This window comes from Dermochelys coriacea, chromosome 16 (assembly GCF_009764565.3).
Source record: "Dermochelys coriacea isolate rDerCor1 chromosome 16, rDerCor1.pri.v4, whole genome shotgun sequence".
NCBI classification, from domain to species: domain Eukaryota; kingdom Metazoa; phylum Chordata; order Testudines; family Dermochelyidae; genus Dermochelys; species Dermochelys coriacea.
In genome coordinates this window covers 7,152,922-7,168,217 of record NC_050083.1, presented here as the reverse complement: position 1 = coordinate 7,168,217, position 15,296 = coordinate 7,152,922, and the positions used below count along the sequence as shown (strand labels likewise).

General features: G+C 45.9%; 1 protein-coding gene across 15 annotated transcripts in view; it reads right to left on the bottom strand.

The window, feature by feature from the left end:
- The window catches only part of CACNA1B (calcium voltage-gated channel subunit alpha1 B), a 505,831-nt gene that overhangs the window by 285,573 nt on the left and 204,962 nt on the right, over nt 1-15,296 (bottom strand). For all 15 annotated transcript variants that reach the window (XM_043498957.1, XM_038374486.2, XM_043498961.1 and 12 more), the window contains exon 6: nt 11,763-11,950. In XM_043498957.1, the coding sequence (XP_043354892.1) occupies nt 11,763-11,950 (188 nt within the window). The remainder of the gene's footprint in view (nt 1-11,762; nt 11,951-15,296) is intronic.

Genomic DNA, 15,296 nt, shown 5'->3' with positions numbered 1-15,296 from the left:
TTCTACAGCAGATGGGGTCCCCCATTACAGACACACACACACACACACACGAGCCTCAGTGCAAATGGCATAAGTTACACTGGTTCCTTAATGACAGGTTTCAGAGTAGCAGCCATGTTAGTCTGTACTCGCAAAAAGAAAAGGAGTACTTGTGGCACCTTAGAGACTAACAAATTTATTAGAGCATAAGCTTTCGTGAGCTACAGCTCACTTCATTGGATGCATTTGCCACATCTCTCAGCGTTCAGAACTTTTAGCTAATCAGAGCTACTTCAGTGACAATAACTTAGGCCCTGAGGACACCTTCCCCCAGACAACAGATGAAAGGGGGAGCTCTCCAATACGACTGATGACTCTAGCTTTCTTTGCCTTTTGCGTCCGTGCACTGCAGGGAGGTTGGGAGTGCTTTTGCGCAAGAGGAGGCTGCACAGTAGACTTGCCTCAGAACATTCAGTGATAGCCACGTTTCTTAGCTCCTCCGAGCTTTTGACATTTTATCCTCCCCACTCCTTATTTTCTGCAGGGGGCTGCACCATGAGGTCACCAGCCTTCAGTGGGGTTTGCCAATGGACATATCTATGCTGCAATCGCAGGTTTAACTACAGCTCAAGTAGGCACTCCCGTGAGAGCTGTAATCTAGCTAGCATGGCTAAAAATATCAGTGAAGATGCAGGGGTGCAGGCAGTACCACCCTGCCTAGACCTCTGTGTCCCTTGCCCTCGCATCTTCACTGTTATTGTTAGCCGTGCTAACTAGAGCTAACCTAGTGTGGGTACGTCTACCAGAGTTGCATTGACCTCCGACTGCAGTGTAGACATACCAATGTGTCTGAAGCCTCTGTCCATCCTCTGGGTCCCGACAGTGTGAATCATGCTGTGTCTCAGGCCCCAAAAGAAAGCACTGCAGCTTCAGATTAACCAGCTTAATATCAACACACCTGCAGGTGGGCAGGCATCCATCTTCTCACCCCTGGTAGTTATTCCTATGACTAGGGCCCTACTAAATTCACAGCCATGAACACCACGTCATGGACCTTGAAATCTGGTCTTTTGTGTGTTTTTACCCTCTACTATATAGAGTTCATGGGGGACATCAGCGTTCTCAAATTGGGGGTCCTGACCCAAAAGGGAGTTGCAGAGGGTGGCAAGATTATTTTAGGGGGGTCATGGTATTGCCACCCTTTCTTCTGCACTGCCTTCAGAGCTGGGCAGCCGGAGAGCAGCAGCTGTTGGCCGGGCACCAGGCTCTGAAGGCAGCTCCTCACCAGCAGCAGCGCAAAAGTAAGTGTGGCAATATCATCCTATGCCACCCTTACTTCTGCATTGCTGCCTTCAGAGCTGGATGGCCGGAGAGTGGCAGCTGCTGACTGAGGCCCCAGCTCTGCAGGTAGCAGCACAGAAGTAAGGGTGACAATAGCATACCATGCCATCCTAACTTCTGCACTGCTGCTGGCGGTGGTTCTGCCTTCAGAGCTGGCTCCCGGCCAGCGGCCACCATTCTCCAGCTGTCCAGCTCTGAAGGCAATACTGCCACCAGCAGCAGCCCAGAAGTGAGGGTTGTAGTAGCGCAACCCCTTCTACAGTAACCTTGCAACCCCTCCCACAACTCCTTTTTGGGTCAGGACCCCTACAATTATGACACTGTGAAATTTCAGATTCAAATAGCTGAAAACATGAAATTTACTATTTTAAAAATCTTATGACCATGAAATTGACCAAAATGGACCGTGAATTTGCTAGGGCCCTCCCTAGGACTAAAAGCAACCACCCAAGAAGAAATCCAGCATCATGGCCCACTGCATCCCAGGGAAGGGATTTCCTAAACCTTCGTTGCACGGTCCATTTTACAGGCGTGATGCCCTCTGCAATCTGGATTCATGGTACCCCACTTTCAAATAGTGCAAATTCTACCCATTGGACAGAACAGAGAATGCAGCTTAAAAAGAAAAAAAAGTCACCCTGGAAACTTGGCGTGTGGCCAGGGTGAAAAAATAAAACCTTTACTTGTCCTTTTTCCCCCTTCTTTGTGGCTTCATTAAAAGTCACATTTTTGCCAAGTGATTTTTTCCCCTTTGGCTGCCCATGCTTTTGCTGGCTAAACAGTTTTTATTCCTCAGCACGTTCACTGAGAGCAATGAGAGCTGATACACACATGCACATGGAAAAGTGAGAGCTATCGAACCCTCCATAAATCCCCTCAGCCAGTGACACTGCAGACAGCTAGCTTCAGGTGCACATAAATATCAAGTGCAAATGAACTCTCATTTATTCAGGCCGACATTGGTGCCTAATATTTATGGATTTGGGCTGGCAGTTAAAATCACATCTAATTGACAATAGATGGCAGGATGGTAGGTGCGTTCTGAGAAAACAATGATTTCAAAGCTACCTCCTTGGAATCCCGTGGGGTTTGCCAGCTTATTTCACAGCTAAGGCAGAGTAGGTGAGATGATCCTACATGTGCAGGCACAAGTAGATCGCCTCAGGGTGAAAACCACCCCTGTGCAAAATGCCAATAAAAGCCATTTAAATCCTAAATGGAGAACTTAAGTACTGCCTAGACTTGTATTGGCCTCTGAACAGAGATTAATCTCTCAAACAAAAATTACCTATCTTTACTACTTATCTGACCCCACCACTGTAGTATCTGAGCACCTCACAGTCTTTAATGTGACACCCCTCTGAGGCAGGGTAGCGTTATTATACAAACCCTTCTATAAACAGAGAGACTAAATGGTTTGCCCACGGTCACACTGGATGTTTGTGCGGGAGAAGGACTTGAATGCGGGTCTCCTAGAGTACAAGAAAGTGCTCTAACCACTGACTCATCCTTCCCATTAAGTAACCAAAGGTGAATCCTATCTATGAGAGTGAGGGCTGCATTACTTCATCTTATTTACTTTTCTCCTCCTTTTTGCTCCATATCAAGCTTCAATCCACTTCTACCTTCCTTTGAGGGCAGTTCTTCTTTTCTCAGCTAAAAATCTGATGGCTCTCAGAGCCTAGGCTGGTCATGCTGAAATCCTCCCTGACAGACATTCCAGCAAGACCCCCAGACTCTAGGGCTCACAGTTTGGCTTAGTGATGGGCAAACCTCAAACAATTTGTCTTTTAGGTTTAGGTGAAAGTAGTATTCAAAAGTCTGGAGATGCTTATCTGAGCTATCGAAACATAACTGGGTCGAAAGTCTCATGAGCACGGAGTCTCTCCCCAAATTCCGGGGACACCTGCCTTCTTTGGGCTGGATATAGAGTGAGAACAAGTTTTCTCATTGTATTTTGATCCTTCCACTTCTAACAGGAACCAGGAAATTCAGAGATATGGGGGAAATGAAAAATAGGACCAAGTTAATCAAAAGCCATTCTCAAGCCTGCTAAAGGTTGGGTTCAAATTAGGATCAAGTTTTGGGTCAATTCTGATTTTTTTTTGAACCACAAAACACATATTAGCATAGCAGTTTAGCCCTAGTAGTTCACAGATACAAAATATCCATTGGCCACTGGTATTAGACAGAAGAAACAGGTGTTGCACTCACAAGAAATATTACCATCTTTCCTTATTTTGAGAGAGAGAAAAATTTGAAATTTTGCGTGTTCTGCAGGACATTCCATATCTCGCAGGGCAAACTCCCTTGAATAGCTTTGAGCTCCTGTTTAAAAAAAAAAAAGACCCTACATGAAATCCTGGCCCTACTGAAGTCAACAGCAAAACTCAGAGACTTCAGTGGGGCTAGGATTTGTGAAAGTACTAGGCTCCAGGACTTGCACACCTGAGTTCTCCTGTAACTCAGTGTTGCTGTTTATTTCCTGTTCAGTGTAACACAGGGATTTCTCAACCTCAAGCTCGCAGGCAGGTGACAGGGGAGTTGCCACCACCTGGCCTTTGCAAAATGAGGGTGAGGTCTGGCTAGATCCTGAAAAGAGGGGAGGGCGCAGCAGCACCTAGCATGGAGGAAGGAGTCCTGGTATGGAAGAAAGCAAGAACCACTGACATAGTACAAGAGAAGGAGACAAACAGAAAAAATTCTCCGACTCCCTGTGGAAAACATACACCATAGAATCATAGAACTGGAAGGGATCTCGAGAGGTCATCTAGTCCAGTCCCCTGCACTAATTTCATATGGAGGCCACTGAACGTATGGTAAAAATCCCCATATACTGTCTGTGTGCCATACCATACTACATTTGTGACATGGAGTAGAAGACAATGACCTCTTGAGGTCCCTTCCACCCTACATTTTTATGATTCTATACTATACACGTTTTAAAGATGTAAAGAATTGTACCCAAGGATATTGTAACTAATTCTAGAACTAGGGATGGAGAAAGACCTGATAAGAACAATCCTGCATGAGCAGGATGACCTGAGTAATTTGTCTAGTCAAGTCTGAAATAACTCCAGCAATAGAGCTCCCATGTTTCTCATGGGATACTATTCTACTGTTTACTGAGCCTCACGGCTAAGAAGCTTTTTTTCCTGACATTCAACCTCACTTTTCCTTTTCCTAGTCTCAGCTCATTGTTCTTATTTTCATCCCCTTCATCCTCCCTTGGTTTCCTTCTGGGCTCTCAGAATAATCCACTTCTAGCAAAACAATATCCTCTTCTGTCTTGGGGTCTAATTTATTCAACCTAGTTCCATTCCCCGAAGTGAGGTCCTTTTCACCCACCCCCCTAGGTTCAGGGTTTCACAGCCCTCCTTCTGGAACTGACAGAGTCCTGGCCCCAGCCCACAAACTCACCTTCAAGGTTTCACAGCCCTTCTTCTGGGAACCATGGGCTAGCCGACTTCCTCCTCCGTGACAGGGCTTGGAGTCTAATAACTCCAAACTCTTGCCTGGGCCAGCTGAAAGAGAGGGGGGAACTTTGCCCTGCCACTCTACAAGGCTCCTGGTCCCAGGCCCTTAAAGGAACAGTGGTTTTGGTTTTTCCCTCATCTTCCCTCTGCCAGACAAACTATAACCCAGGACTGCTTCCCTTCCTTCCATGGATACATGGAACAGGATAACTGGCATCTCAAACTACCACCCCTCTGGCCTTAAAGGGTCAGTATCCCATTACAATTCCCCTTTTACAGATGGGGAAACCAAGGCAGAGGTGAAAGAGTTTGCCCCAAGTCACAGTTATTCAGTAGCAGAGCCGGAAGCAGAACACAGGACACCTGCAGCGTACTCACTGCTCAATGCTACGCTGCCTTTCAAGAAGAGCCTTCAATAGAAATTAAACCTCAGTCCACAGGATCAAATTTAAGTTCCACGCAACTCACTTTCCATAGAAGAGACCTTGAAAAGCAAGGCCTTGGCCACCCTGCATACTGTCTCCTATGCCCCTCATACTTGGAAGGAGGTCCCTCTAAACATCGGCCCAACTAACTCATTCTCCTTAAAACTTTCCTTTGTTGTGGTACCAACAAAAAGCTTGACAATGGTGAGGCTACTGGTGGAGCAAGATCGCTGTCCATCATGCTGACCAATATTGTCTCAATGTTTCCTCATGGTCCCCGCATCTGCCTCCCTGTATCCACCCACTGTCTTGTCTTATTCTTACACTATAAGCTCTTTGGGCAGGGACCATCTTTTTAGTTGGCGATTGTACAGCACCTAGCTCAGTGGGGTCCTTTGTCCATGACCATGACTTCTGGGCACTATGGTGGGTGATAATTTTATTCTAAAGACCCTATGGAACATTTAGCAAGAGTAGAGGTTTGCTCTGATGTCCTTGTTCAAAATTCCCCATCCCTCACTGTTTGCTGGTTGGTTTCCAATCACCACCCCATAGGAGGCTGTACTTCAGTGGTGCTGTATGGTGTGTACCATATACAATTTGTAAAGCATTTTAGGATGAAAGGATTTAAATTATTATAAACACTTCTAGGTAGTTATCTTAATCCTCTTTAGCAATCATTTAGCCAAGCTATACACTAAGTTCTTTTAATCTTCAGTCCCTCCAGCCGCTTAATTCTTGTTCTCCAAGTTCCCTCCAATTTAACGGTGTGCACCTAGTATCAAGGTCCCCAGAACAGTATTCCACTGGGAGATACAGTCACATCTGTGTTGTACAGAGAAAAGCTATGGCTTCCGGAGTCCAGGGAACAATGTTATTTTGTATTTCAGCAGGCTACTCTCAAAGTAAGGTACCACCATGGATGAGTAAAGGTTTCAGAATCTGGCCATATGTTACTCAGGAATCTCTGTGGTCCCATCTGTACTCTATCATCTTCCCACAATTGTTCTCAACCTTCTACATAATGTGACCCCGTGCTACAGCAGAGAAAAGTTTCAGGTCCATCTTCTCATTGAGCCATAAAGACTAACAGACTAACACAGCTACCCCACTGATGCTAAGGCGGTGGGCTGTGACAAGGGAGACTGGCTCCTGAGTCCACCTTGAGAACACATGTTCTGCCACAGTGGGGAAAACGGCTACGGCACATTAGTCTTCCAACCCATTTAAAACATGGTGGTGTAGATGGGCTCAGTCTATGCTTTAATCATGTTCTCAGATTATGCAGAAGCCTTGAGGTTCTCTCAGTAGGAAAGAATTTTGGTTCTGCTCTTTGCGGGAGAAAAGATGGTTCCCTGTCACTGGCACACAAGACAAAGGGACTGTTTCTAAATCTGTTGCTCTCTAAACTCACACCAGCTTTCTGGCTGGGTGCAGGCCACAGCTGTTGAGCCTGCAGCACGCAGAAGGGCTTGTTTGGAGCAATTACTCTGCTGTTATTGTGCTACTGTTTCAGAAATGAGCTTCCCCTAGCTTATTCTTAAAGCATTTTACCTGATTGATGCTTTAATTTCTTTACCTCAAGCATAAATCACTTTCCACATAAAGTCTTGCTAGAAAGCTTTCATTGACTCCAATTAAAGGGAAACTCCCATAAAAGCATAAACAACAGATGAGTGAGGCGAAGAGGGAAAGACATTTTTGCAGTCCATGAAAACCTGAGATCCACCTCCTTGCCTTTCTAACTCCTCTATTTATTATCATGAAAAGGGAGGTGCCAAGGGGTTTAAGGATTTCCAAGCCAGTCTTATCTATCATAAAGACCTGCCTTCTGCTTGCTATGTTACTCTTGAATAACCTGTGGGCAGGTCATGTCCATATCAGATGTGAAGTCAGCACAATCCTTTAGAAACACTTAAACAGCCCACAGAATGATTGTTGCCACTAAAGAGACCCTTTGTGAAAGAGCTGAGACCAAATGGCAAACCAGACCCAAAGTACCCTCCTTGGCTGGGGAAGTTTGTGCCTGGATTTGATCTCTGCAGGTCGTCTATCTCCAGAACAGGAAGAATCAGAACATCAGATCCAAAAACCCCCAAGCTTGGGAAGGCTTCAGGTCCAAACCCCAGTGCTGCAGCTCGGGCCTATCTTTCTAATGGGCTGAATCACAGCGCAAAAGCCCGAACAGGCCAGAACTCTGGGATTTAGTTGCCAGCCTAGTCCTGAGCTATAAAGCTTGGGCTCAACAACAGGACCTATCTGTATGGGTTATCTCTATCAGCCCAAAGTTGCTTTTGGGGGAAAACCACTCCTATTCACTGGTGACGTTAATGAGGAACTGGCTAAGCAGCTAGGATGTGAGCGATGCTCTTCTGAGTTTATGAGTGACCCTAACAATGACTTACATAGGGAAAAAGCAGTTCCTCTTTCCACTGCCTTCATGGTAGAGCACAGCAGCAGCGCTGGCAGTAGCAGAGAAATATGAACACTGACAGAGTGCTATTGATCCAAAGCAATCAAACAATCCATCCGCTCGTTTTTCAGGAGGAAACTAATGGCCCTCCAAGTTCATTGCAACCTTAACTTCCCCATAATGGCCTTGGGCCTCAGACTGCCCAGCAGTATAACCCACTTTCAGTCCCTAGGACAGACCCCACTCCATGGTAGCCCATTTTAACAGCAGAAAGTGAGAGGTAAAGTAAACTTGCCCAGCCCAAGTAAAACCAAACTCTAGCAGGAGCTGGAGAGTGTTCACTCAAAGGCAGGGGAATAGGGACAGCACTGCTGGGAACAGGGAGATGACCTTTTCACTAGCTCCTGAGCAGTTGACGGCTTGAGAAGTCTCAGCCCTGACTTCTTACAAAAGCATACTCATACTTGTACCTCCCTGGAGGCTCATCTCAGGATCTCACAGCACTTTGCAAATATTAATTAAGCATCACAACAAAAAGTGGATCCACGACTTGGCCAAGGTGAAAGACCTGCAGCCGGGGTCTGGCAGGTTCACCTGGGAAAAGCAGAACAGACCAGAGGGTTGGTCTCCTATCGGGTCATGCTCCACCCTTTTAAAATCCTAATCCACCCTCACCCGTCCCAGCCCAAAAACCTTCTCTTCCCTGGCAGAATGCCTCAAGAGCAAAGCAAACTCCTTAACAAATAACCAGGCCCTCAATGGGTTCCGGGAGACGGGGCGATCAGGTTCTGCAAGGTAGAAGCCACGTCTTACTCTGCTTCTTAAAGTGTTGCATAGATTATGGAGCTATTATGCTCATTATTAACAAACCAGAGAAAATATCCAGGCCTCTCCTATTTTGCATTTTAGGCCCATGGGCAGGGAAGACTGGGTCACAATATTGGGTTGGCAGTCCAGAAACATGGGTTCAGTCCCTGAGTTTGGGTTCTGCCCTGGAGGTAGCTGTAGTCTAATGGACTAAGCACGGGGCGATGAGTCAGCGTGATCTAGATTCTGCTACTGATTCATCTTGGACAACTCATTTTCTTGCTCTATGCTTCATTTCCCCTCCTCTGTCTGGTGAGGATCACGACCCTTGCACCCTCCCTTTGTAATGTGCTTGCAGAGCGATGGATAGGAAACGCAGTGTCTTTCTGGCTCACTTCCACACTCTACACTCAGCCAGCGCAGGCAGCAAAGTCTACAGAATAGCTGGTACGCAGCTGGGTTGGTTGGAGTTGCAGGCGTTGGTGGGCTGGGTGCGCTCTGCTGTGCACAGTCTGATAGTTGCGTCACTGCACATTAGCTCTGATGAGCTTACAGTCGCTGTTGTGGCTTTCTAAAATGATACAAGAAGGCACTGGGGAAAACTAGAGAAAAACTAAGCAGCTACAACAACAACGAAGGAGTCCGGTGGAACCTAAAGAAGTGGGGGGTTTTACCCACGAAAGCTGATGCCCAAATAAATCGGTTAGTCTTTAAGGTGCCACCGGACTCCTCGTTGTTTTTGTGGATACAGACTAACACAGCTACTTCGCTGATACTAAGCAATTACAAAACAACAAATCAGATGGCTCTTCCCTTCTCTTCTCCACCCCTTTCACTCTGCTGCTACCCTGTGAAGAGCACAGCTCACTAGTAAGTGACAGGAGTGTACCATCAGAGGGATATAGGGGATGCAGCTGGAAGAGGGACGAGTAATATGGAGACAGACAGACCTGGCTATCATCTAACTCTGCTTTAATTGAGTCTAGATGGCTAGGTGACTCTTTGGCCATGATCCTCAACGATACTTAGTCACATGCACAGCGTTAAGCCTGTGAGCATTCCTGTTGAAGTCAAAGGGGGTATTGGATACCATGGCAATAGGCAGATGCTTAAAGTTACACACATGCTCATTGGCTTAAAGTTAGACACATGCTTAAGAACCTTCCTCAATTGGGGCTTCTGAAACCATGGTAACAGGCAGATCACAAATGGGATAGAATAGTTGGAAAGAAAAACAATCCCCCATTTTTGAACTGTCCATGGTTGCATTTGTGCTCCCACAGGAATGCCAGCCTCACAGCTGAAGAAACATTGTCCTCAGCCATCCCACTTGTAGGTGATGGGAAATCCACCTGACATCTAAGGCTTTACCAGAGAAGTAGCTGGAGCTTATTGCTTCACAGACAAGATCTTCAGCGCCCGAATCATGTTTGCACAGCCAATCCTTGCTGCCTCAGATCAATGTATTGGTTTCCAATTAGGTTAATGGATGTTTAAGAACGGTATTGCAATAACTTCAAAGCAACCCGGAATTAATTCCAATAGCCAGCTCTGCTCCCTGCATGCTAGACAAAAGGTCAGCTGGAAAAAGATGATCTAATATGACATTTATTGATTAATCAGTCAAAACCAGGAATCTAATGGGCTTTTCGCATGATTGTTGATTGTGGAGAGAAGACAAAGGGTCAATGAATGGGTCTGAGGGGACTGGTGATGAGATGAAATAGGCAGGGAGTGGAGGTGGAGAACACGGCTGGAAAGTGAGGCCTTCCCTCCACCTCGTGGTGGCAGACTTTCGCGACCAATCTAAATGGGCCGGCGATTGTTGAGAAATGAAGAATTGTGCAATGAAGAGAGAAGGGAATAAAATAAATGAGATGCATCAGTTCAAATAAAGCAGAATTGCACCTTACAGTTTACCATGCTTGCTGCTACCCATGCTGTCCTGCTGTCATAGAAATATCCGAAGGGAAGGGGTCCGATAGCCCATAATTAAATGGTTTTTAAAACACTGAGCACAACTAAAGTCTTCTCATAGGTCACTGGCTATGCCCATTACAATAATGCTCAGTAAATGTAATCATCTGACTCTTTCCCTTATGTCTAAATTCCATTCCGCAATAAGCAAAAAAGCACATTAGACCTGTAAAGCAGGCGGTTACAGTATTTCTGGAGTGGTTATAAGTCACACAGTTTTTGGTCTCATGCTTTATAGCACTACTCAAGGCATCCTATAAACGTCTTCCCTGCCCTGAAGCACACTGCTGCATTGGCTATTACCACACAAACCCCTCATTTAAATACAACACATCTTTGTGTCACTAGCACTAATGAGCGTGTTCTACAACCAGCGTTCTCTACTCCCTTGTGCCCAAAGCAGTCATTTACATGGCACAAAGAGGATGAAAAACAGCTGGAAAATACTCTCAGATCTACACTGTAGCCTTTTGTACCCACTTTGCACATGTGTAAAGGACTAAACAAAAGTTGAAGGCAATGAAGAGTCAGACCCAAAAGACCACATTCATCCTGGGTGCAGCTCCGCCCAAGTCAGTGGAGATACGGTAGGTAAGAATGTGGCTAAATAGCTTTTGTAAAACTCTCCCAGAATAACCCAAACCAGCACTCCATTTTGGACCATCATCTACCTATGTTCCTTTAAGCATGTTACAATACACAGCACTACGTGTGCACCTAGGTTGTAGGGAAAGCCCCTAAATACAAGAGACGAATGTGAAGGAGTCACTGATTGTATTGTGAAGGAGTCACTTCTATTAGGCCTTTGATGAAATATATTCCATAATAAATAGTTAGGATGGACTCAATGCTTAGAGTTCCTACAATGGGACAAACTCATTTGGTGTGAAACTGCATCAGTACATTGCAATGTAACCTGATACATTTTGGTTGCATCAAAAGTCACTACATAGGTATGCAAATACAAGGAATGCTACCTCAAAATGCCATCTCTCTGGACTGTGATAATGATTTGTGGGACCCGTAAAGGATTATAAGGCATCAAGGAATGTCCTGCAAAGCACAGTGCTCGCGGGCCACAGGACTGCCTTAAGAAAACTGAGACAGTCCCCAAAAAGCCTGGGCTAGGTGCTATTGATGGAAAAACACCAACCAGCTGATGTATTTTGCAGCTCAAGCCAGAGTTCTATCTTATCCCAGTAAGAATGAACCACTGGCACGTTCCTCCTTGTTTTGTTCTCCACACTGAGAATCTGTGCGAAGCCTGCCCCCGCAGCAGAAGAGAGAAAGGCAATTCATACATCACCTGGAGAACTTTTTATGGATATTGTCTGGGATACTCACATTGTAGAGGATGTCAGTCCAGCCCTCCATGGTGATGCACTGGAAGACAGTTAGCACAGCAAACAGAATATTGTCAAAGTTGGTAATTCCATAGTTGGGGCCTGGCCAGTATTTCCTGCATGTGGTTCCATTCTCACATTGCCTGGCAGGGGGATCCTCTCCACAAGGAAAATCTCCCACCTCCTCACCTACAGAGACAAGAGGGGTGGGGGGAGGAAAACACAGTTACTGATCAAAGACCCCCAAACATACTGGTATCACTGAGCTCTCACCAAACTGCCTCCAGGAGAAGTAGGGTGCGATTCTCACTTACACTAAGGTTCCTTTATGCTACTTTGGGATCTTAAAGTGGGTGTAGCTATAATGTATGCCCATGTAAGGCCCTTTACATTGCCAGGGGTGTGTTAGGGACTTTAGTGACAATGTAAATGAAAATCAAGCCCCTTGTGTCCAAAACCTACAGCTCACAACAGGGTTAGTGCAATGTTTGGGGCCACAACTGAGCAATACCATAGCATTAATAGTCAGAGTTTCATTCAGAAAACTGCAGCCCCCCCATCTATGTCCTGGAACCAGTGCCAGCAGTAAACCAGGTGACAGACCAAGCAGATGCCCTGGATTTAAAGCAGAGTGAATACTGTGATTCGGTGACATACTGTAATGTGTAGAAAAGTGCTAAGTATTAACATTACTATTATTGTATTTGGCCTGTTGAGTCAGAGTGATGATGGACAGAAACAAAAAGATCATGAGGCAAGTTCTCTGGTCCACTAAGGCCGCTTAGCGCAGCTACTGTCCCAGCATAAGGGGAGGGAGGGAGAATGTTGAGGGTGTTCCAGGGGCAAGGTCATGAAGGGAGAGGCAGAGCAAAGCTAAACCCAATCCTATATAGTGCATGTTTACACTTCTTGAGCTGGGAATTGCTTCCCAAGCTCGGAGACGTACCCACGCTAGCTCTGATCTAGCTAGCATGCTAAAACCAGAAGTGTAGCCATGGCAGTGGGAGGGCCTAGCAGCCCCGAGTCTGATCCCACCCAGGAGAGGAGCTACGCACTCAAACAGCTAGCCCATCCCACCGCTCACGCTGCCATGGGTACAATTTTTTTTTTTTAGCCCGCTAGCTTGATCAGAGCTAGTGTGGGCATGTCTACTCAGCTGGAAATAGATCTCCTGCTTGAAGTGAAACCATACCCATCGATACAAGGAGTGCCTAATGCCAGCAGTGAAAGTTAGACCTGCACCTAAACAACTAACTTTTCTCTGGGACCGGACAGTAGGACAGTGTGGAGAACTGAGCCCTTTAACTTCAGCAATGCACGCCAGAGGCTCATGATACCATAGTCTGTGTAGCACAACTGAGAGCATGCTAGCCTCTGGGACAGAAGGCAGTGGATTCATGTCTCTTAGCAAGTTCTGTGCTCCTCCCCAGTGCAAAGAAGGCAATGCTGAACTGCTCTAGGAGCCATCTAGCAGGGAAATATTCAGCAGAGGCTCTGGGGCAAGGGCATACCAATTCCTTCCTGGCCCATGTTGGAGTGTGTAGAGGAGGAGGATGGCATGCCCTTCCCAGTGCTACTTCTCTCATTGAAACAGGTTTTCATGTCCATGGCTGCCAAGCGCCGAACATGGAATGGACTGTAAGCCCTTGGGGGACGAGGACTGACACTGTGTTACATGTTTGTACAGAGCCTAGCGCAGTGTCAGCCCACCCTCCAGGCACCACCACAATACAAATAAAAATGAACAACTACTAATAATGGCTGCTCTGCTGGTCCTAAACAATCACTGCAGTAGTCATCCGTATTTAATTCATTTGTAAAGCGACCCCGAGTACAAAACACAGTCTCTGTTCTATGGTGGTCGTCCTCCAGCCCCACTGAAGGCAAAGGTATAGATTTCTACCACTCAGAAAGACCTCAGAGGTTGTGTGGAAAGGGTGACCTAGCTCATCCAAGACAAGACCAGAAATATCCACTAAGTGTCATTAATAAGCAAAGAACCATTGATCCCCCATCCCGCTGGCTCTGAGCAAGGTCAGAAATAGCAATTTGTTGTCATGACTAACCAAAGATCGATCACTTGCCAGGTAGACACTCAAACCCACTCTTCTCCCACCAAAAATTAGTTACTTTATATCCATATTCCTCTTGATTCCCATGTTCACTGTTATCCAGAGCAGTTATTACTCTGCCACCATGCAGTTGATGGAGAAGCTTTGGAAGCCCAGGGTTGGATTCTCACAGTAAATCATAGAATCATAGAATATCCGGGTTGGAAGGGACCTCAGGACATCAACTCGTCCAACCCCCTGCTCAAAGCAGGACCAATCCCCAACTAAATCATCCCAGCCAGGGCTTTGTCAAGCCTGACCTTAAAAACCTCAAGGGAAGGAGATTCCACCACCTCCCTAGGTAACGCATTCCAGTGCTTCACCACCCTCCTAGTGAAAAAGTTTTTCCTAATATCCAACCTAAACCTCCCCCACTGCAACTTGAGACCATTACTCCTTGTTCTGTCATCTGCTACCACTGAGAACAGTCTAGATCCATCCTCTTTGGAACCCCCTTTCAGGTAGTTGAAAGCAGCTATCAAATCCCCCCTCATTCTTCTCTTCCGCAGACTAAACAATCTCAGTTCCCTCAGCCTCTCCTCATCAATCATGTGTTCCAGCCCCCTAATCATTTTTGTTGCCCTCCACTGGACTCTTTCCAATTTTTCCACATCCTTCTTGTAGTGTGGGGCCCAAAACTGGACACAGTACTCCAGATGGGGCCTAAACTCACCAGGCCACGTTTTTCATTTACACTAAGGTCCCTTTATACAAAATCAGGAGAGGAAAAGGACCTTACAGAAAGATACTGCAAGGGCAGGGGCAATGAGAATCAGGCTTTATTAAATCAAATTCACCGAAGAGGGAAAAAACAGTAATAACAATCATAAAATAATAATAATAATAGTAATAATAAAAAATAATTACACAGAAAGAAGCCTGGAGAGGAAAGTCTGGCAGCCTGGCTCTGTGGCATTTCACGATACGGTGTGTGCAAGCAACCTTTTCCCATCTCACCAGCCCCTTAATAAAAGATTCTGCCCTCAGGCTCCCGTGTGGGTCGCTTTGGCTCTTGTAATGAATGTTGAAGGGTTTACTGAGGCAAGGCAGCAAGAAGAAAAAAAGAAAATGAAGTCTTTGAGGACAATTCTCCAGGGGCCCCTTGGAAAATCGCGGCCTGCTTTCTGATATTTGGCCTTTTGTTACAAGGTAATCCTTTCTAAAGGCAATGAACGTCTATTACTACGCGTATTGATTACCTTCTGAGCAGGAGACATGACAAGCAAATGGGGTCTTCTAAAGTCCATGTGAAAAAGAGAGTCCTGGGGAGGGAATCAGTATTACCTATTCCAATTTTTTTTTTTTTTTTGCACAGTGATGCGGCCAAATTATCATCATTTGCATCCCAATAATGATTTACTGGCTGCAACTGAGATTAGGGCCCCATTGTGCTAGGTGCTGTCCAGGCACAGCCTGGAGTTGGG